At 33.9% G+C, this 25111-nt stretch overlaps 1 protein-coding gene and 1 pseudogene across 1 annotated transcript; both read right to left on the reverse strand.

The window, feature by feature from the left end:
* Nucleotides 1-20849: 20849 nt before the first annotated feature.
* On the reverse strand, nucleotides 20850-20948 carry LOC143651087 (U6 spliceosomal RNA; annotated as a pseudogene).
* Nucleotides 20949-22456: 1508 nt separating this feature from the next.
* LOC143649732 (olfactory receptor 8K3-like) lies at nucleotides 22457-23398 on the reverse strand. The gene has a single exon (XM_077119661.1). The coding sequence runs from the start codon at nucleotides 23396-23398 to the stop codon at nucleotides 22457-22459; it is 942 nt and encodes a 313-aa protein (XP_076975776.1).
* Nucleotides 23399-25111: the final 1713 nt, after the last annotated feature.

Below are 25111 nucleotides of genomic sequence, written 5' to 3' on the forward strand. Positions count from 1 at the left end.
CATTCTGGAACTGGAGAAATGACTACAGAATGGGTCCAGAGGCCCACTGGACCCACTGTGAGACAAACCTAAGCTAAAACTTCATTGATCACCTGGCCTCCATAAGCCCCCACTCTGACTGGTAGATCAGAGTGATGTTTTGTGTCCCCTGGAATTAAAGTCACCTCTGAACCAGTGTTTAATAATCCCCCAAATATCTGATCATTTCCTTTTCCCCAATGTACAGTTACTATGGTAAAATGTTGTCAGTCTCCTTGGGGAAGGCTTGGAGGAAGATTAACTGTATAAATTTGTGGCAGTGTTACAGGGTTCTTCCCCAAAGAGACCTGGCCTCCTCTTCATTCAAGGGGCTCTGAGTCTGTAAACTGTCTCAAGTCTGGAAATTGATTAAGGGGTTATGACTCTGTGTTTTTGTAATTCAGATTAGACTTCTGTTCACTTGACCTAGAATTTTTTTGTTTATACAGCTCAAACAAGAATTTAGTAGACTGCCCTTCTATTCTATTTCTAGGTACCCCATGATTTTCTAGCCAATTCCACAAAGCTCTGTGAGTAATATAATTTTGATGCCTGCTTTCAGTTTGGTGTCTATTATAATAGCCACATCTACTCTGTCTTTGGTGATTAAATGCTGCCAACTGCCTTCTGCAACACGGGATCCCATCATTCCCATTGTGTTTAAGGATTTCAGCTCAGTGACAGCAGTTCCCACTGTAATATCTGACCTACAGAGAAGTACAACCACAGCGTTCTTCAGGGATGATGGTGCTAGCCTCACAAATTTATTTCTCATTGTTCTGGTAAAAGGTGCATCCTCCAGACATTCCTGGGGTGTAAGAACAGGCTATGCATGATAAGTTCACTCTAACATTTCAATCTCTCTAAACCTCTGTGTTCCTTCCTCTCCATTATACCAGGGCAGTTCTGTCATTTCAATCTCAAGTAATGATGGCCACCTTTTGATCCTTGTTTCAACCAATCACTCAAAAAAAACTGTTAATACCTTTTCTAACCCTCTAGCTATAACATTGAATGCAGAATCTCTGCTTAGTGGACCCATATCAATAAATTCAGCCTGATCCAGCCTTATATTCCTCCCACCATTATCCCACACCCTTGAAATCCATTGCCACATGTATTCCCCTGATTTCTGTCTATATGAATTGAAAAACTCACACAGTTTTTTTGGAGTATAACAAACCTCTTCAAGTGTGATACTTTGTACCTCACCTTTAGGGTCTGTTGAGACTTTAGTCTAGTTATAGGTCTGGAAGAAATGAGGGGTGGTGGGGGTGGGTCATGAAAAGAATTAGAAATATCTTCCAAGCCATTTGCTTCAGGGCCTTCATTTGCATTTTCATCTGGTGAAGCAGGATTAATTATTCTAGGACTTTTTTGGGGGGTGGGAAATTCAGGAGGAGGTTGGGTGGCTAACTCCTCACAACAGGCTGGAGGTGAGGCAGTTATGTTCTCAGGGCAAATTATTACAAGCTTATCTAGAGAAGATTTAGCATGACCTAGGGTTTCAACCTCATCCCTAACATCATTATTGATCCATGTCACCATTCCATTTTTCTAGGTCCCACTCTTTTCGAGTCAATGTCCTCACTTTAACAGCAGACAACATGCAACATTGAGATTTCAGTTTACATTGTAAAGTTGCTACTCTAACAATAAGATTTTGAGTCTGATTTTCAGAGATCTCAAGTCTCTGGCTCCAGGAAGTAAGAGTTTCCTTCAGGATATTCATAGAAACTTCTACATCTGTCAGATGGCATTTAAGCTTCTCATTTGAAGCTGTAAGCCCATCCTTTTCACTCCTTAATTTAGCCAGTGTATCTAACAAAAACCATCCAGCATCTCTATACGTCTTGTTTTCACAAAACTCTGTAAAGGTGTCAAAAACATTATCCCGCTGAGCCTGTCTTTGTACAAGTGAAGCATTAGGAGGATTGAATGGTGATATTTTGACTATCTCTTTTGCCAATTCACTCCATGAATTGGGAGTGTCATTCTGATTATGGGAATCAGAGTCCTTAGTTCCTTTGAGTCCAGTCAGAGTAGAAAACCATTCATAAAACTCATTTTTAAGATTCTGTTTCTTTATAACCACTCTTGGCACCAAGATGTATTAGTTAGGGTTCTCTAGATAAACAGAATCAACAGGGAACACTCACAAATATATAATTTCTAAAAGTGTCTCACATGACCGTGGGAATGCAGAGTCGAAAATATGCAGGGCAGGCTGTGAAGCTGATGATTCCAATGGAGGGTCTGGATGAATTCCACAGGAGAGGCTCACCAGCTGAAGCAGGAAGAGAGCCTGTCTCTTATGAATCCTCCTTAAAAGGCTTCCCTTGATTAGATTAAGCATCACTCATTGCAGAAGACAATCCCCTTTGGCTGATTAAAAATGTAATCATCTGTGGATGCAGCTGACATGATCATGATTTAATTCTATGAAATGTCCTCATTGCAACAGACAGGCCAGCACTGGCCCAACCAGACAAACAGGTACTACCACTTGGCCACGTTGGTGGCATGACAACTACTAAAGATAAACTACTAAAAAGAGCATGGCAGTTAACGTGGCTAAACAGGTATTTAGGAATCAGATTATGAAAAGTGAGGTATTTCATGTGAAGGAGTTTCAATTGCATTTTGTGGGATATAAAATAGTACCAAAGGGTTTTCACTAGGATGGAAATATATTGGATTGATATAATGTGGTCAAAGGTAACATAGAATGAATAATCAGCACTTATTTTAAGCTCCTCATGAAAGAAAATAAATCGGAACAACTGAAGCAGTTTATAAAACAGAAAAAGGGAAACTGAAAAATGCTTTCTAAGGATACTTAGGAGATAAAATCTTCTGGACATGGGTAGTGTATGTAAATAAATCAGAATGTTTATTAAAAATGTTCCTTAGTTTTTTGGCAAGTGTTATTTTATATACAATTATTGGTATTAGTTTTGAACATCCTGAATATGAGTCAAGTAGAAAAATCTAGCACAGAGCCTAAATCATAAGTTAAAAAATGTATTGATTTGTGCATATATATATATATATATTGCTTTTTCAATAAAGGTGAAAAGCCAATTTATTCAATAGAGAAAGGATAGTCTTTTATATCAAGTATTGCTTTGGTGGTTAGATATTCACATGTAAAAATGTCTTTACATTGATGAAGGACAATAGTAAAGTACTAAAGTACTTTACATTACACAAAAATTGCATTGAAATGGATTATAGATGTAAATGTTGCTTAGGAGAAAATATTTCTGATGTTTCATCAGGCAACAATTTCTTAGTTATGAATCCCAAATCATAATCTATAAATAATGTAAATTGGATGATATCAAATTCAGAATTCTTTGAAAGAACTGAAGTAATTTAAAAAGAAAAACCCACAGGCCAAAGAAATGTGTAAAAAACTTGAACAGATATCTCATTGAAGATGCATTGATAGCAGTTAAGAAGATGAGAAGATGTTCAGTATCATTAGTCATTAAGGGAATTTAAATGAAAACCTCAATGTGATGCCACTACACACATATTAGAGTTTCTAAATTTAAAAATCCATTGATTCCAAGGGTTCTCTGTAGTTCGCTGCTGATGGGAATAAAAAATAATGCAAACACTTTGAGAAATACTTTAGCAATAGAATAAACAAAAATTCTAGAAAAGTCCTAGGGACTCAGTCTTCCTTATAATTATTGTAAATTGTGTTTTAAAACAGAATTAAAATTCTGTTTGAATTACTTTTTTGGTTGTTTGCTGCTGGCACAAAGGCATGTAATTCATTTTGTACATTAATTTTATTGTTGATCACTATGTTGCTGTACCTATTATTATTTATATTAACACCAGTAGAACATTTTGGCTTTCTGCATAAATGATCATGCATCTATCAATAAGACTAGTTATATTATCTTCTATAATTTCTTTGTACTATTTTTTTCACTCCCTGTGTTCATTAGGACCTGCTTTATAATATGGTTTCAGCGCCTCTGTCATGTTCTTAATTTTAAAGAGAATGTGTCTACCTTATTTCCTTTAAGATAACATTTTCTCTAAGGTGTATTAAATATTATTTTTAGTGGTGAGCCAGATTCACTATATTCTTAATATACTAAAAATTTTACTGTGAAATTATGTAAGTTCATCACCTGATTTTTCTGTATTACTAAAAAATTGATTTTTTGCTTTACACTTCTGATTTTGTAGATAAAATTTATCGGAATTCTATCAGTAAACCTAGAATATCTGGGAAAAATTAACTTGGTATTGTACAATTAATTAATTTTTAAACACTAAGTAAGAGTAATTTTTCTGTTATTTTGTTAATACATTTTAGAGACTCAATTTTGGAAAGAAAGGCACCAATAATTAGTTTTCTTTTCTTAAACTATAATCTGGCAACATTAATCAATGATATTTTGCTTTTTGCTCTTCTCCAGAAGGGTCAAAAACAGAATAATCTAGTTTTTGAAAATATAGCCCCATTTGGGGCTGATATTTCCTATATGGGATTATTTTTAATTAATTCTGTTTCTTGCTAGTTTATATACTATGCAGGTTTTGTAATTTCGTCAAGCTAGTTTTGGTAATAGTATTCCTTAGAAACATATCTTCTTTGCCTACATTTAAAAAAATTGATATTTAGTTGATAATGTTCATAGTTTGCCTTCTTTTTTTAAATAAACTTCATTTTTACAGTATACCTAGATTTTAGAAAAATTGCACAAAAAGTGCAGGGTTTCCATTCACCACCACCTCCCTACCATGCACACCATACACACCACACACTTAATTTTCCCTTTTATTAACACTTTGCCTCATTGTGATAATTTTTAACAAGTGATGAACCAGTATTATTGATAATTTATTACCAACTAAAGTTTATAATTAGCATCAGAATAGAAATTTTGTGTTGTACAGTTCTATGGGTTTTGATAAATGTGCAATATCATGGATCCTCCATTATGGTATCATCCAGAATAGTTTTCTTCTCACCTTAAAAATCCCCTGTGATTGACCTCTTAATCCCTCCTTCTATCATCAACAACCAGTGGCACACACTGATCATTTTCTGGATTCTGCAGTTTTGCCTTTTACAGAATGTCAGACAATACTTAGGCTTCTCAGACTAGTTTCTCTCTCTTAGCATTGTGTATTTACATTTCCTCCTACCTTTTTTAGGCATGAGAGCTCATTCCTACTTGTTCCTGAATAATAATCCATAATATGGATGTATCACAGTCTATACATTCACCTATAGAAAGGCATCATAGCCAGTTCAAATTTTTGGCAATTGTGAGTAAAACTTCTATAAACATTCCTGGGATGATTTTTGCATGGGCATATATTTTCAACTACTTTGAGTAAATAAATGTGTCATTGCTGGGTGATATAGCAGGCCTACGTAGAGTTCACAAGCAACTTCCAAATTCTCTTCCAAAGTGTCTGTATGATTTTGCATCCTACCAGCAATGATTGAGACTTCCTCATACTGCACATCCTTGTCAGCATTTGATTTATTTTATTTTCTCCATTCTAATAAGAGTACACTGGTATGATATTGTTACTTTAATTTGCAAAACAATAATGCTATTGATGGTGAAATTTTTTCATGTCTATATTTCTCATCTGTATTTTTTTGGTGAGGTCTTTGTAGTGCTTTCTTACTGTTGAGTATTAACAGTTTTTAAAACATCTGAAATCTTTTAATGGTTCCTTCTGTATTCTGCATGCAAGTCATTAGGCAGGTATTAATTTTGCAAATACTTTCTCCCAGTCTGTAGCTTGTTTTTAATTTGTAAATAGGACTTTTCGGATGAGATGTCACCCAATTCAATCATGATAGGAATTAATCCTATTATTGAAGAACTTGTAAGGAAGTTTGCAAAAAGAGAAAGTGAAAGGAAGCACCAAAAAATATACATATGACAAATAAAATAGTTTTAGAGAAGGAAATGCACCAGGATGGGATTAAAGCATAGGAAAGTTAAGCAAATCTAAAAATCAATCTTCTTTTTCTTAGCAGTACAGCAGAATTTACTCAGACTTCAAAATTTCATAGGCTCACTATTACTGATATTGATGTTTAAATAAGTTTCTCATTAACTTTTATAATAAGGACAATATCTTTTCAAGAAAAAATGTTTGACTGGGTGTTTGCTAAATGTATTTAAGTTACTTGAGTTGTTAAATTTAGTATGCAGCATACCATATATGTATATATAGATATATAATTTTCAGATTAATATATTCAATCTGAAAAGTATCAGTATGGTTCTTATTTAAGTTTTTTGGCTATTTCTACAGATGACACAAAGTTTATTATTAACAAGATCATCCCAGAAGAAGTGGATTAAGATGTCATTTAAAAATAGAGATAATTTACTGAAGCATCTCTGACAATCTGATTTATTAGGTGGCAAGCAATATATAACATTGAACAAATATTTCTTTATTCACAAATAGAAAATATAAATTTTGGAACACATAGGTTATTTAAGTGAACTTACTTTTTTGTGTGATTTATCAGTTTGGTTCTTATTTATGCTTTTTGGCTATTCCTGCATATGGCACAATGTTCATTACTAACAAGATCATCTCAGAGGAAGTAGATTAGGACTTCATTTAAAATAAGGATAATTTACTGAAGTGTCTCTGACAATCTAATTTATTAAGCAGCAAGAAATATAATATTTTTTAAGAAATATTTCTTTATTCACAAATGGAAAATGGAAATTTTAGAACACATACATTATTTAAGTGAATTTGTGTTTTTGTGTAATTTTTGGAAACATAAAAATATGTTGGATTATTAAGCAAGATATACAATATGCATGGTTTCTTGAATTTAGTTTAAACATTTTAAAATATATTTATAAAGAATCATACACATAAAAAGTATGTTACATTCACTTAGAGACCAAAAATAATAGAAATAAAAAAGTAAAACAAAAACTCTAAATACAACAAAATAAAAAGCCTTTTAGGAAAATGTAAACTTTATATATAAACAGAAAATATGCATCTTCCTGCAGAAGACCCTCCCTTTGGCTGATTACAAATGGAATCAGCTGTGGATGTGCTGATGTGACCATGATCTAATTCTGTGAAATGTCTTCATTGCAATGGACAGGCCAGCACCTGCCCAATCAGAAAAATATGTATTACCACTTGGCCAACTTGACACATGAACCTGATCATGACAATAACAACCTAAACTCAATTCAAAGATAAAGGTGGAAAGAATGGATGAAAATGCATAATCCATATGTATGTTGTTTACAAGGGAGGCATCTTAGACTCAAGGACACAGAGTGAAAGTGAAAGGATGGAAAAAACACTCTATGAAATCTCTAACCAAAAAAAATAGGATTAGTTATACTAATATCAGAAAAAATAGACTTTAAATGTAAATATATCATAAGAGATGAAAAAGGATACTACATATTAATAAAAGAGACAATTCACCAGGAAGAAATAACAATCATAAATGTGTATGTTCTCAATCAAGGAGGTCCAAAGTACATAAGGCATATATTGGAAAAACTGAAGGGAGCTATAGACATATCAAAATTAACAGTGGAAGACTCCAGTAAACCACTCTTCATTATAGATAGAACAACCACAGAGAGGATCAACAAGGAAATATAAAACCTAAACAATTAAATAAATTCATTAAATCTAATAGACATATATAAACCATTATATCCCAAAACACCTAGACACACATTCTTCTCTAGTGCACATGGAAATATGTTCTAGGGTAGACCATATACTGGTCATAAATTTGGTCTCTACAATTTTAACAAGATAAAAACTATTCAAAGCACTTTTTCTTGATCACAACAGAATAAAGTTGGAAATTATTAATCACCAAAGAACCAGAACTTTCAAATATATATGGAAATTAAACAACACTCTCTTAAATAATCAGTGAATTAAGGAGAAAATTGCTAGACAAATCAGTAAATATCTGGAAATGAATGATAACCAGATTCAACACATAAAAGCTTATGGAATGTGACAAAGGCAGTGCTGAAAGGAAAATGTACTGCCCTAAATGACTAAATTAAAAAATAAATAAAAAACAAGAATGAGCAAAACTTGAGGTTTTAATGATTCACTTGGAGAATTTAGAGAAAGAACAGAAAACTAACCCCAAAACAAACAAAAGAAGAGAAATGATAAAGACTAAAGTAGAAATAAGCAAATTGGAGAACAAGAAACAGTAGAAAGTTTCAAAAAACTAAAATTTGCTTCTTTGAGAAAATTAATAAAATTGATGGTCCCCTAGCTCGACTAACAAAGAAGGAAAGAAATGAGAACACAAATAAATAAAATAAAAAATGGGAGGGTGGCTGTTACCACAGACCATGAAGAAATTTACTTAATATTATGAACAACCATGTGCCAATAAATAAGATAACTTAGATGAAATGCACATATTCTTAGAAACACAGGAATTACCTAAACTGACTAGAGAAGAAATAGATCTCAACAAACCAATTACAAGGAAGGAGACTCAATTAGTCATTAAAAATCTTTTCACAAATAAAAAGCCCAGGACCTGATGGCTTCACAGGAGGATTTTATCAAACTTTTTGAAAAGAACTGACAATTCTGCTCAACCTCTCCCAAAATTTGAAAAAAAAGTAACACTACATAACACATTTTATGAAGCTAAGATCACTCCATACTAAAATCAGATAAAGACTATACAAGAAAAGAAAACTACAGGCCAACCTCCCTAATCAACATAGATGCAAAAATTCTTAATAAAATACCAGCAAATCATATCCAATGCCACATTGAAAGAATTATATCTCATGATCAAATGGGATTCATACCAGGAATGCAAGGTGGTTCAGCATAAGAAAACCAATCAATAAAATGCAGCACATTAACAAACTGGGATGAAAAAATCATATGATCATATGGAGTGATGCTGAAAAAGCCTTCAACAAAGTCCAGCATCCTTTTCAGATAAAAAAATTCAAAAATTAGGCATTGAAGGAAACTTTCTCATTTTCATAAAAGACATACATAAAAAACTCATAGACAGCATCATACTTAACAGTGAGAAAATGAATGAATTCCCCTTTAGATTGGGGATGAGACGAGATGCTTATTATCACCACTACTATTCAACAATGTATTAGTAGTACTAGCTGAAGTAGTTAGACAGGACAAAAAAATAAAAATAATCCAAATAGGAAGGGAAGAAGAAACAACTTTCATTATTTGCAGGTAACATGATCCTATACTTAGAAAATCCTGAGAAATCTACAGTAAAACTACTTGAGCTAATAAAGAAATTCAGCAAAGTGGCAGGATACAAGATTAATGTACAGAAATAAAAAATGTTTCTATATGCAAGCTATGACCTAACTGAGGTGACAAGTAAGGAAAAAAATCCATTCAGAACAGTGAAGAGAGGAATTGGTTATCTAGGAATAAACCTAACCAGGGATGTCAAGGACTTACACACAGAAAATTACCAAAAAAAATGCTAAAGGAAAAACAAATGACCTAAATAGATGGAAAGATATTCCATGCTCATGAATAGGAAGGTTCAATATCATCAAGATGTCAATCCTACCCAAACTTATATACAGTTTCAATGCAATACCAAGAAAATCCCAACAACCTACATCGAAGTTTTGGAAAAACTGGTTATCAAATTTAAATGGAAGCTAAAGAGACCTTGAAGACCTAAAGATATTGTTCTAGTTTGCTAGCTGCTGGAATGCAACACACCAGAGACAGATTGGCCTTTAATAAAAGGGGATTTATTTTGTTGGTTCTTCAGAGGAAAGACAGCTAACTCTCCACTGAGGAAAGTTCTTTCTTATGTGGAAGGCACAAGATGGTCTCTGCTGGTCTTCTCTCCAGGCCCCTGGGTTACAATAACTTTCCCCGGGGTGACTTCTTTCTGCATCTCCAAAGACCTGGGCTGAGCTGCAAGTGCTGAGATGAGGAATACCGAGCTGCTTAGGCTGTGCTACATGGCATTCTGTCATTTAAGCACCAGCCAATTAAGTCAAACGTTACTCATTGCAGCAAACACGCCTCCTAGTTGACTGCAGATGTAACTGGCAACAGATGAGGTTCTCGTACCATTGGCTTATGTCTGCAGCAACAAGATTAGGTATGCTCACCTGGCCAAGTTGACAACTGAATCTAACTAACACAGACATCCTAAAAAAGAAGAGCAAACTGGGGGCATTTATCGCTTCCTAACTCTAAAGCTTATGATAAAGCCACAGTGGTCAAAACAGCATGGTACTGGCACAAAGGCAGAATGACTGACAAGTGGAATAGAATCAAGCATGCAGAGATTGACCACCAAATTTATAGCCATATGATCTTCAATAGGGGACAGAAAAGTCTTTTCAAGAAATGGGCATGGAAGAACTGGATTTTAATAGCCAAAAGAACAAAAGAGGACCCTTACCTTGTACCCTATGTCCTAGACAAAAATTAATTCAAAATGTATCAAAGACCTAAATGTAAGAACCAGTGTCATAAAACTTTTTGAAAAAGAAAGAGAGAAACTCTTCAAGATCTTGTAATATGAAGAAGCTTCTTAAATTTTACACATGAGCACACCCTGTGAAAGAAAAAATAGACAAGTGGGAACAGTTTAAGAGCAAGAGCTTCTATGCCTCAAAATACTTGCTAAAAAGGTGAAGACACAGCCAATTCAACGAGAGAAAATCTTTGGAAACCACATATTGGATGAATGCTTGATATCCTATGTACATAAAAGAATTATACAGCTCACCAACAAAAGAACAAACAATCTGATTATAAAACAGGGGAAATGAATAGATGCTTTTCTGAAGAGCAAATGCAGATGGCTAAAAGGCACATGAAGAGCTGTTCATCTTCATTGGCTATAAGGGAAATGTTACTTAAGATGACAATGAAATATCATCTCACATCTATAAGAATGGCTCCTGTTAAACAAGCAGGAAGCTATAAATGTTGGAGAAGATGCAGAGAAATTGGAACAATTATTCACTGTGGGTGGGTGTTCTAGTTTTCTAGCTGCCAGAATGCAATACACCAGAAATGGAATGGCTTTTTAAAAGGGGCTTTTACTAAGATGCTAGTTTATAGTTCTAAGGCTGAGAAAATGTCCCAATTAAAACACATTTATAGAAATGTCCAATTTAAGGTATCCACGGAAAGATACTTTGGTTCAAGAAGGCCAATGATCTTCAACATTTCTCTCTCAGCAGGAAGGGCACATGGTGAACATGGTAGCGTCTGCTGGCTTTCACATGGCTCTACCAAAAAGTCACTCTCTCCAAAATGTTTCCTCTTTTAAAGGATTCCAGCAAGCAACTCCACTTTCACTGGGTGGAGACATGTCTTCACGGAAATCATCTAATCAAAAGTCACCACCCACAATTGGGTGGGGCACATCTTCATGGAATCAAATGCTCCTACCCAGCAATATTGAATGAGGATCAAAGGGCATGGCTTTTCTGGGGTCCACCACAGATTCAGATTGGCACAGTGGGAAAGTAAAATGGTCCAACAGTGTTCAACTTAGCATGGCAATTCCTTAGAAAACTAAATATTGAGTTGCCCTATGACCCGGCAATATCAGTGCTTGCTATATACTCAGAAAAGTTGAGGGCAGTGACACAAACAGACATTTGCATACCAATGTTCATAGCAGCACTATTCACAATTCCCAAGATATGGAAACAATCCAGGTGCCCATCAGCAGATGAGTGGATTAACAAAATGTGGCATATACATATGATGGAATATTATGCAGCATTTAGACAAAATTATATCCCAAACATGACAATGTGGATGAAGCTTGAGGACATAATGCTGAGCAAAATAAGTCAGAGACAATAGGACAGATATTTTATGATTCCATTATTATGACTCTGATAAAACTGCCAGTGTTTTGGAGCAGCTAGAAGGGAAAATCTGAGTTGAGAGCATGGTAGCCCATGACAAACTGTAGAAACTCTTCTAGTGCACTTTGAAAATTATTGCTTTTTTCCTTTCTTTTCCTTGACTATATGTTATATTTTATAACTAAAAATGGTTTTAAAAAAACAGGCAGTTACAATAATACTAGAAAAAATAAATGTCCTGAAATCAAAAATTTGAAAATATTCAGTAATATAGCTCACTATTATAGCGAAATTGATATTTGTAGTAACTTTTTACTTGATATTTTGAGAATGCATACATTTTTGGTGGTTAATCAAATGGTATTTAAGATACTGTTTAATATTTAAAATTCAAATAACTCCAACATCTGTATTTATAGATTCTTTTCCTTCCTTGTTTTAATTTTAAGTTGGTTTATGAGAATATTGTACAAACAGGCTTTATGATGCTTACTTAGATTTTTTTCAATATCCTATTGATAAGCTAAGATATCCATTTTAGATGGTTAAGATTTCCACATGTTAATCATAAAAATATTTTTATATTCACATTTTCCTGAAATCAGGATGATATTTAGTAACATAGGTCTTTTGTATAGCAATGCAGATATTTGTAAGAACCTTCTATTTGATATTTTGAGAACATTCACAGTTTGACAGCTTATCAAATTGTTTCTTAGTTGGTGTTTAATACTTAGAATTTAAGAACTTTGCTGTCTGAATCTGTAGATTTTTCTTTTTTGCCTTAATTTTAAATTGGTTTTTGAAACTTACTGTGCAAACACATGTTTTACAATGATTATATGGTTATTTTACTTATCCCTATGATTAAGCTAACTAAGATGTCCATTGTTGGTGGTTCTAAAGGTGTTGTTTGATTCTTAAATTTTAAAAAAGTACCTCTATAAGGTATAATTGACTATAATACATTTCACAAATCTAAAGCATAAAACTTTTAAGTTTGTTGTTGCACACCTGAAAGCCATCAAAACAAGCAAACAAATGAACATAAACATCACCTCTAAAGTTTCTTAATGTCTATATTTAATACCTCTCTTCTATCATTGCTTACTATATGCTGCCAGAAAGTTAAGATAGTATGGATGTACTACAGTTTATTTAATGATTGACTCCTTGAAGGACTTATTAGCAGTTTCTAGTTACTCTTATTATGAAATAATCATCTATAAACATTCACGAGGTCATGAACATTTGAGTTAAATTTTGTATAAGGTTTAATAAAAGTGTTTTGTTTTGTTTTTCCTGTGCACATCCCATTTGCTCATGCACCATCTGTTGCAAAGACTATTCTTCCATTGAATTGTCAGTACCTTTGTGGAAGTTAGTTGGTCTTTCTTTCTGTGGGTGTATTTCTGGGATCTTATTATTATTTTTTCCCTTATGTGTCTTCCCCTCCTCCAATACCACAAGGTCTTGATTGCTGCAGCATTGTGAGTCTCAACTTTGGGTAGAATTATTCTTTTCACATTATCCTGCTTTGTTTTGTTTTAACTTATTTTAGGTAATTCTGGTCCTTGGCCTTTAATATAAATTTTAATGCAAGTTTGTTTATATCTGAAAAAAATCTTGCAGGGATTTTAATTGAGTTTGCATTGAACCTGTAAGTCAATTTAGGAAGAGTTGATACCTCTGCTACATTTAGTCTTATGATCCATTAACTCAATATTATCCCCATATATAGATTGTTTTTGATGTCTTTCATCAGAATTTCACAGTTTTCAGCCTTCAGATCCAAGGCATGTTGATTGAATTTTATCTAATATTTCACTATTATTGATGTGATTAGTAATACTATTTCTTAATTTATTTTTCTAAATGTTCATGTTACTACATATAAATCTGCCTCATATTTGTTAATCTTTTAGCCTGTCATCTTGCTGAATTTACATTTTAACTCTAAGTTTTAGTGGGTTATTTTCTGTAGAGTCCTTCTGATTTTCTATGCAGATAAGATGCCATTTGGAAATAGGAATATTTTCATTTCTCCCTTGCTAAGGTGTATGGATTTTATGTTCTATGCTTGTGGTGGCATATTGGTCTTCTAATTTAATTTTCCTTTTGGAAACTCTGTGTAAACCCTGTGCAAACTTAGTTTGCATTTTGATAATGTGTCTGTAAATGTAATCCTGTTATATACTCTTATTAGTCTGATTTAATGATTTACTCAGCACAACCATTTTGAGATCCACCAAGATTTTTGTGCAAAATAATTGTTCATTTCTTTTCATTTCTGAGTGTTATTTACTGCTTACGTATATCAGAATACAAAATTTTCCGTTCTCAGTTGGGTGAAAATTTGAGTTGTTTCCATTTTTTGTCTAATATAAATAAAGCTGTTTTGGACAAATACACAAGCCTTTCCAAGGAAATATGCTGCTATTTCTCTTGATAAATATACAGGAGTGGACTGACTAAGGTGTTGCTGCTTAAATCAAATGAAAGTATTTACACCAGTGCACATTTTCACTAGCAGTGTTTGAAGTTTTAGTTCCCTAAATACTTTTCAATAACTAGATTATTCTAATAGATGTAAAGGGAAATACATAAGTGACAATGACATTCATGAAAAATGATACTGGAATCTCTTCATGTACTTGTAGTCACTAGTATAGGCCATTTGTTTATATACCATTTTGTGTATGTTCTTTGGTGAAGAATATATACAAACAACTCCTATTTGAGTGTCTATTTATTTTATTTTTGACTTGAGACTTCTGTATGCATTATGGATATAAATTCATTATAAGATACATTATTTGAAAATATAGTTTTTCAGTATACAACTTGTTTTTATATCATTTTCAAAGCCACAAATTGAAAGCTTTAAATGTTTATGTGTTCAATACATCAAATTTTTATTTTATTAATTCCTTTTGCTGTTCTAAGAAGTCCTTGCATAATCCAAGGTCTCAAAGTTTTAATGCTATGTTTTATCATGAATGCTTGTAGTTTTAGGCTTTGCATTTAGATCTGTGTTCCATTTTGAGTATATCTTTAAGGTACATGACATAAAGTATGGATACATATTCACAATTTTGCATAAGGATATATAATTATTTCTGTACCATTTGTTGAAAAGACTCTCCTTTTTCCACTGGATTGCTTTTGTGCTACCACGGAAATATCTTCATATACCTGTGGATTGCTTCCAGTCTTGTTTCAATACTGTTTCTCTGATCTTTGTCTCAATTTGTATGCAAAAACAACTCTGTCTTGAATTCTGTAGCATTTTAATGTCTTAAAATCAGTAACTGTTTCTTTAATATTTGTCATCCAACTTTGTTCATCTTTTTAAAGTTGATTTAGTCAAAGGTCTTTTGCATTTCATTTTTATATTAGTGTCAGTTCATCAATTTCTCCAATAAACATCCCTGCTCAAATTTATATTGGGATTACAGTGAATCTACACACATTTATTGAAATAAAATATTGAGCATTAATGCAAGTAAATATAGTAAATCTCCTATTTATTTAGGTTTTTGTACCTCTTTTTTTCCCTAAATTTTGATACATAGGCCTAGAATATCTTTTAAAAAATTTATCTTAAAATGTCTAATAGTGTTGATGGCGTTGTAACATGTTTTAAAATTTATTTTATAATTTTTCAATGATAGTATATAGTAATTGAAAATTGATCTTTCTTTCTGAAAGCTTGCTAAGTTGACATTTTAGATCCAGTGACATTTTGTAGATTTCATTACATTTTCTACTTGCACAATTATGACATCTGTAAATATAAAAGCAAATCATTCCCTTTTTTGATCTTGATGCTTTCTATTCTTTTTATCTTCCCTTAGTGTGTTGAGAACAATCTCTAACACAATGCCAAATAGAAGAGCAGATCTTACTTTGGTCCTAATATTAGTGGAAATATTTCCAATCATTTGGTATTATGCATAATGTAACATGTAGATTTTTAATGAATGTCTCTTTTCAGTTTGAGGAAGTTCCATTTTAATAATTGGTCATTGCTTTGTACTTTTTAAAAATAACTAATAGATAATAGAACTTCTGAAGTATTTTTCTGCAACTATTGAGATATTATATGTTTTTCTATTTTAGTTGTTTATTCTGGTGAATGACATTAATTTAATTTTGAATGTTAAACCAACTGCACATTCTTTCTCTGTTAGATTTTACTTACTGCCAGACTTAATTTGCTAAAATTATGTTTAATATTTTCATAAAAATTTATGACTGAGATTGCAGTGCTATTGTCTTATAATGTCTTTGTCCACTTTTGATACCATGGTAAATCTCTCCTTTTAAAGAGAGTTAGGAAACATACCCTACTCTGCATTTTTCTGGAAGAGCTAGTCACCCTAATTGCATAGTAAAATTCTCCATTCAAGGAACCTGCACCTGAGTGTATGGAGACTTATTTTTATAAACGTTTATATTTTGCTATACTCTTTTTCCATCAATTATTTTTAATGTGTTTTTTGGTCTCTGTACACATGGAAAGGTATCAGACTCCTCTCTCTCTATTTTTTTTTAAAACAGAGCAGGCACTGCATACTCCTCTTTTTATGATCATTATAAAAACAAATACTGTCTTTTGTTTCATAGTCACCATCATTGTTCCTAAAATATTTTATTTATTCTTATTCTAAATTTTTATTCAACTTTCAATACTACATAATATATTAAATTATATCAATATTCATGATATCATACCAAACATATCAGTTTTATACAGGTTCCTAATTTTTTCATTTTTATATTTACCCCCAAAAAAGCTATACCCTTTTACTACCACCCCCTGACTTTCTATCTACTCTCAGCCAAGAGTAAGCAATAACTAATCTACTTTTTGCCTTATAGAAGTCATTTCCCTATTCTGTATTTTTATAGGAAAGGAATCATACAATACGTGATCTTTTGTGACTGACTTCTTAGCATAGTGTTTCCAAGGTTCATCCTAGTTGTGTCATGTATTAGTATTTCAGTCCTTTTCATAGTCAAAGAATGTCCCAGTGTATGGCTATACCACATTTTATTTATCCATTTTTTTTCAATGGTCATTAGGATTGTTTCTATCATTTGACTGTTATGATTAATACTGCTCTAAACATTTGTAAACAAGATTTTGAATAGACATATATGTTCATTTCTCTTAGATATGTACTTAAAAGTGGAATTTCTGGGCCATATGATTCTATGTTCAATTGTTTCAAGAATGATCAAACTGTTTTCCAAAGAGGCGGCACCATTTCACATTCTTATCAGCAATATTTGCAAGTTCCAATTTCTCCACATCCTTGCTAATACTTATTATCTGACTTTTTAATTAATATATTTTCATTAGAGAAGTTGTAGGTTTAGAGAAATATCATACATAAAACATATAAAATGCAGAGTGAACATGTAGCACCCTGTTATTAATACTTTGCATTATTGTGGTGCATTTGTTAAAATGTGTGCTTTTGGAATAAAATTTCTATAGTCCATCATTCACAATAGGGTTCAATGTGTTGCACAAACCTATGTTTTTTTCTTTTAATTCTTATTCTATTAACATATCTATGACCTAGAACTTGCTTTTTTCATGACATTCATGTATAGTTCAATGTTTTTAATTACAGTCACAATGTTGTACTGCCACGACCACCATACATTCTCAAAATTTTGCAATCAACAAAAATAAAAATTCTATACAATTTAAGAATAATTGCTCATTCCCAATCCCCCCAACCCAGACCTGATAACCTATATTCTAAGATTCTGACTCTATGCATTTGCTTATTCTGATTATTTCATATCAGAGAGATCATACAATTTTTGTCTTTTTGTATCTGACTTACTTCATACAACATGATGTGTAGCAGTTAAAAGATTGATGTTTAACCTAAAGCTTGTAGACACAAGTCTATGAGGAAATGCAGACTTGAGCTTTCAGGATCTGGAACTTGAATAGAAGCTCAGATATGCAGATAGAGCACAATGAGGTGTGGAAGAGACTTGCTTAAGGGAAATTAACATCCTAGCTTTAGAAGTATTTACTTCCTGGAACTTGTTTTTGCATTGTATAGATTTTGCATGCAAATCACCTTTATCAACTTTTTTGCTAACATATAATTTTGTACTTGGCTGAAAATAAACTTATCTGAAGACTGATGTCTCTGGATCCCTGATCCCTTTCTCTCTCGGGTTTTACTTTAACATTCCTTAGGGTCATAGCTGCAGCCAACAATGATGTCTTCATGGATCATCTATATTGTCACATGAATCAGGTCATTATTATTTTGGGAGGGTAGGTGCATGGTCCAGGAATCAAACCTGGGTCTCCCACATGAAAGGCGAGCATTCTACCACTGAACCACCTATGCACCCTCACCATTAGTTTTTAATGCTGAATAACATTCCATTGTATGTATTTACCATATTTTGTTTATCCACTCATTGTTTAATGAACTCTTGAGTGGCTTCCATCTTTTGACAATTGTAAATAATACTTCTAAGATAGTTGCTGTGCAAATATCTATTCTAGTTTCTACTTTCAATTCTTTTAGGTATCGTTCTAGTTTGCTAGCTGCCAGAATGTAGTATACCATGAATGGAATGGCTTTTTAAAAGGGGAATTTAGTAAGTTGCAAGTTTACAGTTCTAAGGTTAAGAAAATGTCCTAATTAAAATAAGTCTATAGAAATGTCCAACCAAAGGCATCCAGGGAAAGATACCTTGGTTCAAGAAGGATGATGAAGTTCAAGATTTTTCTCTCAAGTGGAAGGGTAAGTGGTGAACATGGTCAGGGTTTATCTCTTATCTTGAAGGACATATGGTGGACATGACATCATCTGCTAGTTTATTCTCCTGGCTTCTTGTTTCATAAAGCTCCCCAGGAAGCAATTTCCTTCTTCATCTCCAAAGGTCACTAGCTGGTGGACTCTGTCTCTCATGGCTATGTCATTCTGCTCTGCTCTCTCTGAATCTCCTTCATTCTCCAAAATGTTTCCTCTTTTATAGGACTCCAGAAACTAATAAAGACTCACCTAAATGGATGGAGACATGTTATCACCTAATCCAGTTTACCACTCTTGATTGAGTTACATCTCCAGGAAGATGATCTAATTACAGATTCAAACATATAGTATTGAATACAGATTATTCTGCCTTTACAAAATGGGATTTTCATTAAAACAGAGCTTTTCTAGGGGACATACACCCTTTCAAACCAGCACAGGTATGTACATAGTAGTGGGATTTCTGGGTCATATGGTAATTGTGTAGTGTGAAAACCAGGAAATAAGCCACAGGCCTCCAGGAACATTTCACGAAGTTAGAACAGGCTGAGACTAAGGATCTATAGTTTCAGGAAGCAGGTTTTACTTGCTATGGCCATAGGGTTCAGCAGAGTAGCCTCTGAAAGTCTGAGCCCTGAACAAAAGGCAACCTTATCTTTTATAGACTTTTTGACATGTTAAAGACAAGGTAAACAATTGGCTGATTTAAGTTGAAAGTGGCCCAAAGCTGAACCGTTGGGTGGCCCCACCCCAGGAATGTCTTATCTTGTCTACATGCATCTTCACCAGTTCCTGAAGGCTAGGGGAGGGGGTTTCTATCCAAGGAATGTGCCTTATCTCACTTGCCTGCAAGGAGAGGGGGTTTGGGGATTTTCCAAAGAGAGCACAGTTAAACCAGAAAGGGGGGTAGGTCTGCCTGCTGTAATTGTTCTGGGTGCATGGACTGCTCAGTGGTAGAATGCTTGCCTTACATGCAGGATACCTGGGTTTGATTCTTGGACCATGCACTCTCCTCCAAAAAAAAAATTATATTGTATTTGTTTTACTTCTGAGTAGCTACCATAATGTCTCCCACAGCAGCTGTTTGGTTTTTACATACCCTCCAGCAATGAATGTCTTCCTATTTCCCCACATCTTCTCCAAAAGGCATAATTTCCTGTTCTTTTTCAATATGGTTTTGATATTTGGAATCCCATTCCTTTCAAAATTTAATGATTTGCTTTTCCATTTCTGTAAATTAGGCTGTTGGGACTTTGACTGGGATCGTATTTGATCAGTAAATCATTTTTGGTAAAACTGACATTTTAAAAATATTTACTCTTCTAATCTATGAACCTAAAATATCTTTTCTTTCATCTAGAAATTTCTTTCATATCTTTTAAGAAAGTTTTGTAGTTTTCCTTTACATCCTTGGTTAAATTTACACCAAGTATTAGATAGTCCCAGTTATTACTAGATATTTGATTATTTTAGTTGCTATTGTAAATAGAATTTATCTCTCATATTCCACCTCAGATTGCTCATATATTATTATGTATAGAAACACTATGGATTAAAATGCATTGAGCTTGTACTCTGTCACTTACTGAATTCATTTAATACCTCTGGTAGTATTTTGTAGATAATTTGGGATCTTCCCTGTATAGATGACATCTTCTCTATATAGGAAACATGGACTTGAAATAATGAAAGTTTTGCTTATTTCTTTTTAATATGGATACATTTTTTCTTTCTTGCCTACATTCTCTGGCTAGAACTTCCAGCACAATGCTGAATTATGGCTGTGAAAGTGGACATCTTGTCTTTTTTCAGATCTTAGAGGGAAGGCATTCAGACATTCACCATTGTGTACATTGTTAGCAGGTGGTTTTTCAAATATGCCCCCCTGTTATATTTAGGAAATTTCCTTTGATTCCTGCCTTTTGAGGTTTTATTATTCAAGAAAAGATGCTGGATTTTGTCCAATGCCTTTTCTGCCTAAACTGAAATAATCATGTAGTTTTTCTTCCCTTCATTTTGTTGGTGTGATGTATTACATGAATTGGTGTTCTTATGTTGAACAATGCTTGCATACCTGCATCCCTTGGATAAATTCCACTTAACCCTAGAGTATAATTTTTGAAGGTATTGTTGGATTCAAAAAAATAGGGCACACTTCACAGATTTTCATATTATCTTTGTGCAGAGGCCATGTGATCTCTGTATCATTCTTAATTTAGTATATGTGCTGCCAAAGCAATTACCATCTCAGTATATTTTTATCCGTTTTGGATTCATCATTTGAAGTTTGAAATAAAGACCCATGATTCTTTTTGTAAAATAAGATAAAGGGTTATATTTTTTCCCAATATTTTTTGTCAAATCCAGACATTATGACTTTTTACTTTCTGCAACAAGCCATAAATATTTACTGATGATAATTTTTGGAAAATCATGCAAACAAAAGATATAAGAAAAAATTTAAAGTTTCTAAATCTCAGCAGTCCCATTAATTAATATTAACATTTTAAAAGTTACTGTATAAACATTGTGGTAATACTTATTTTCACATGACAGTACTATTTTATTTACCCCATTGAATTGGTTTTATTCAAATTTCATTCAAATAAATAAAAAAATTATTTCAAGGTGAAGTACACAAGCATTCTAACTTCTATATGACATAAATAAAATCCTTTGAATCCTAAAAGAAATAAAAGTAAACAAAAAATACATGGTAAAATTTAGAGAGAAATCATGGAATAATTATTTCCAGAACACAAGACAGCGACATAAACTGCTACATATAATACTCTATCCTCACTAGATATACTGTGTTTTCCAACCATGGGATCTTCCCTTTTTCTCACTTCAAGGACACTGATAAAATCAATGCAAACAACAGATCTTAATCAAGGTTTATTGCACACAAATATGAACCAATCTTGGAGAATAGTTAGCCTCATGAAAAAGCAGAAGAATGTTAATTCATAGTGGAACAAATATTTACGCTTAGAAGCTTTTATCATTGACTTTAAGAAGTTTCTGTTGATTGGTATACTAACTGGTACAGACAAAATTGGTTGATTTAGACAAAATACGATGTTGAGAAGAATCCATAGATTACTGTTTACAAAGTACCTTGAGCTACCAGATTCCCTAGGGTTCAAGTTTAAATGAAAGACATTGATGAGGAGAGTGGGTCCTTAGGTTTGGAATAGGAGCATTTGAGAAAATTCAGAAGATTGAGTACTTCAAATCCTCACATCTCACTGAGCCTCCACACACACACAATTGAGCTAATTATAAGACACCCCAGAGGAGAGTACAAAGATTAAAAAAAGGAACAAGGGGGTTATCAAAACATATACATAAACAAACACATGCAAGGACACTGAAATGTTTATTTAAAGTGTGTAAATAGTTTAGTAAAATATAGAATATTTATAAGTGCCCCCTGGGTACCTATATTTCCCCACTTCCACTCAGCATACCTACGTTCTTTGAACACTTAATTGTCAACTGATACCTGATGCATTCTATTTTATCATAAAATGTAAAACATTTACAATATGTCCCCTTCAAGAAAGACAATTATTTTTACTGCTTTGGCCATTAATTATTTACAGCATTCAGAACAGTGGTTGGTACAAAGGGACCTGTAAATATGTGTTGAAATTATTTCTGTTGCTATCCCATCTGTAAGCACGTCAAACAAGGTTTAAAGTGTATAACCTAATTTATAGGTGTCATATTCTACAGTGAACTTTAAGAAAAGATATCACGTATTTTTTTCCAACTCCTATTTAGGGCACATTTTACATCTTTGTTTCTTAAGTTATAAATCAAGGGATTCAACATGGGAATAAACAGGGTGTAAAATATGGAAGCTACTTTATCAGTATCAAAGGAATGACTGGACTGGGGCTGCACATACATAAATATTAAAGTCCCGTAGAACACTACTACCACTGTCAGGTGGGATCCACAGGTGGAAAAGGCTTTGTGTCTGCCCTCAGCAGAGTGCATCCTGAGAATAGCAACGAGAATGAGCAGGTAAGACACAAGAACAATGAAAAGGGATGAAATTAAATTAAAAACTGAGAATATCTGAACTATCAATTCAATTTCTTTTGTATTTGAGCAGAGCAGGGATAACAAGGGAAGACTGTCACAATAGAAATGCCTGATGACTTTGAAGCCACAGAATTTTAAATTAAAAATCTTGATGGTAACAAGTAGGGAAATAAATGTGCTGTAAAGATAAGGGATTGCCACCAATACCCAACACACTGTTTGTGACATGATGGTTGTGTAGAGCAGAGGGCTACAGATGGCCACATAGCGGTCATAGGCCATTGCTGACAAAATGAAAAGTTCACTAATGATGAACATGACGAAAAATGCTAGCTGTGTGGCACAAAAACGATAGGAGATGGCATTTTCATCCATTACAAAATTTACCAACATTTTGGGTCCCACAGCTGTTGAGTAACCAAGATCGGTAAAAGCCAGGTGTTTGAGGAAAAAGTACATGGGTGTTTGCAGCCTGGAGTCCATCATGGTGAGGATGATCAAGCCCAAGTTGCCCACCACTGAGATCAGGTAGACGATGAGGAACAGCCCAAATAGTGGAGCCTGCAGCTCAGGACGGTCTGTGATCCCCATCAGAATGAATTCATTCAACACCGTTAGATTGTGTTTGTCCATGAGAACCTATCAGGACATCTATGCTGGATAGAAACATCAACATAATAGCTTTAATTTACTATTAACTAAGACATATTTTGTATAAAGGAAGTATGAATATGTAAGTTCAAATCTTCCAATTTTAGAATATTTGAACATAAAATCAGTTCTCACAAATAAAACATTCCTGTATAGAGACAATGATAGTGATTCACAAAGATGACAGGTAGCATTAGGAAAAGAGATAGAGAAAAATTATGCTTGGTCATATGCATGATAATCTTTTGCTTTATATTTATGTAATGCCAGCTACATGATGATACTTATGGAATTAAACAGAATTTGACATGTTGCACATCTCAACCACTTAAAATTTAATACACAAATTTAAAAAAATGTGGAACCATTTGGAACCCCTTTACACTGCATAGTTTTATGACAGATGGCACATGCTGAAACAATTAATATATATAATCGGTCTATGAAATATGTGAGGATAAGAATATGAAACCATCACTGATCACAATGAGGATCATTTGTCTTTATATAGGGAAATATCCAGGAGATACATTATAGAGAGATACATAGATGGATAGAAAGATGGATGGATGCATGGATGTTTGGATGGATAGATAGATACACAGACAGAGAGGCAAGCAGAGAGACAGATAAAGAAAGAGAGAGATAAAATCTCTGTATACCATCACATGTGCCATATACAAAGGGGTGCTTTGGGCATATGGTGGAAGTTTTCTAAATCTCTTTAAACACATCTTCAAAATCAACACTTCCTTGCATGCCTGTTGAGGAAGATAAGTGAGGATTAAATGTTTCCCTGTGTTTGTGGCACCAGGAAGTACCTCTCAAATATCAAGTACATCATGTTTATTTGTTTTGCATATTTTCATTTTTTTAGTGATGCCATTAAGTCCCATGAAAGGCATTTCTTTCATTTATATTTATTTACATTTTCTGATGTGACTTGACAGGGCCATGGTGCTGAGCAGGCTGAGAAGGGTGCTCTCCATGTGACTGACCACAGCCGTTCTCTTCTATCTCAGTTCCTGAAGGCTAGGGGAGGGGGTTTCTATCCCAGGAAATGTGCCTTATCTCACTTGCCTACAAGGAGAGGGGGGTTGGGGATTTTCCACAGACAGTAAAGCTAAGCCAGAAAGAGGGGAAGACCTGCCTGCTACATTTCCCCCCTTTGATGCTTATAGCATCACTTATATTTTATTTTATTTATTTGCTGCAGGTGTTGGTATGTTCCAATCTGAGCTGGGCATGGGAAACAATGTAGCCATGCAGGGTTTAGGCCCCTGTGAAGTTGTGGGGGTAAAGGTCTGGGTCCTCCCTCTGTTGGTCTCAGGTTTTCTCCTGATGGCTCCTTTGTGACTGTGCCTGTCTTAGGTTGTTCCTCCCTTGAGGAATCTTATCCATATTTGGCTATCCAGCCATATTCTGGGGCCAAGAAGGGTGGTATGAGGCGTGCAAGTGAGGGAGCAGTAACAACCCCTGAGAGGGTCTTATCTGTCTTTTTGACAGCCTATGCACCCAGCCTCTATGCCCAGTACCTGCTTTAAGGTTTTTTCACCTAGTGGTGGGGCATTAGCTTTGGTTACATGTTTTTGGGAGCCCATGTTGTTTTTTCCTTCAGTGAAGGCTTAGCTCATAACTTTTGGGTAAGAGATAAAGTTAGCACCAGCTCCCAGGAAGCCTTCTCAGTTTTGCCAT

Source organism: Tamandua tetradactyla, chromosome 11 (assembly GCF_023851605.1).
Source record: "Tamandua tetradactyla isolate mTamTet1 chromosome 11, mTamTet1.pri, whole genome shotgun sequence".
NCBI lineage: Eukaryota > Metazoa > Chordata > Mammalia > Pilosa > Myrmecophagidae > Tamandua > Tamandua tetradactyla.

Excerpts from the sequence above, each read along its gene's own strand:
- LOC143649732 (XM_077119661.1), bottom strand. The coding sequence starts at position 23,398 with ATGGACAAACACAATCTAACGGTGTTGAATGAATTCATTCTGATGGGG.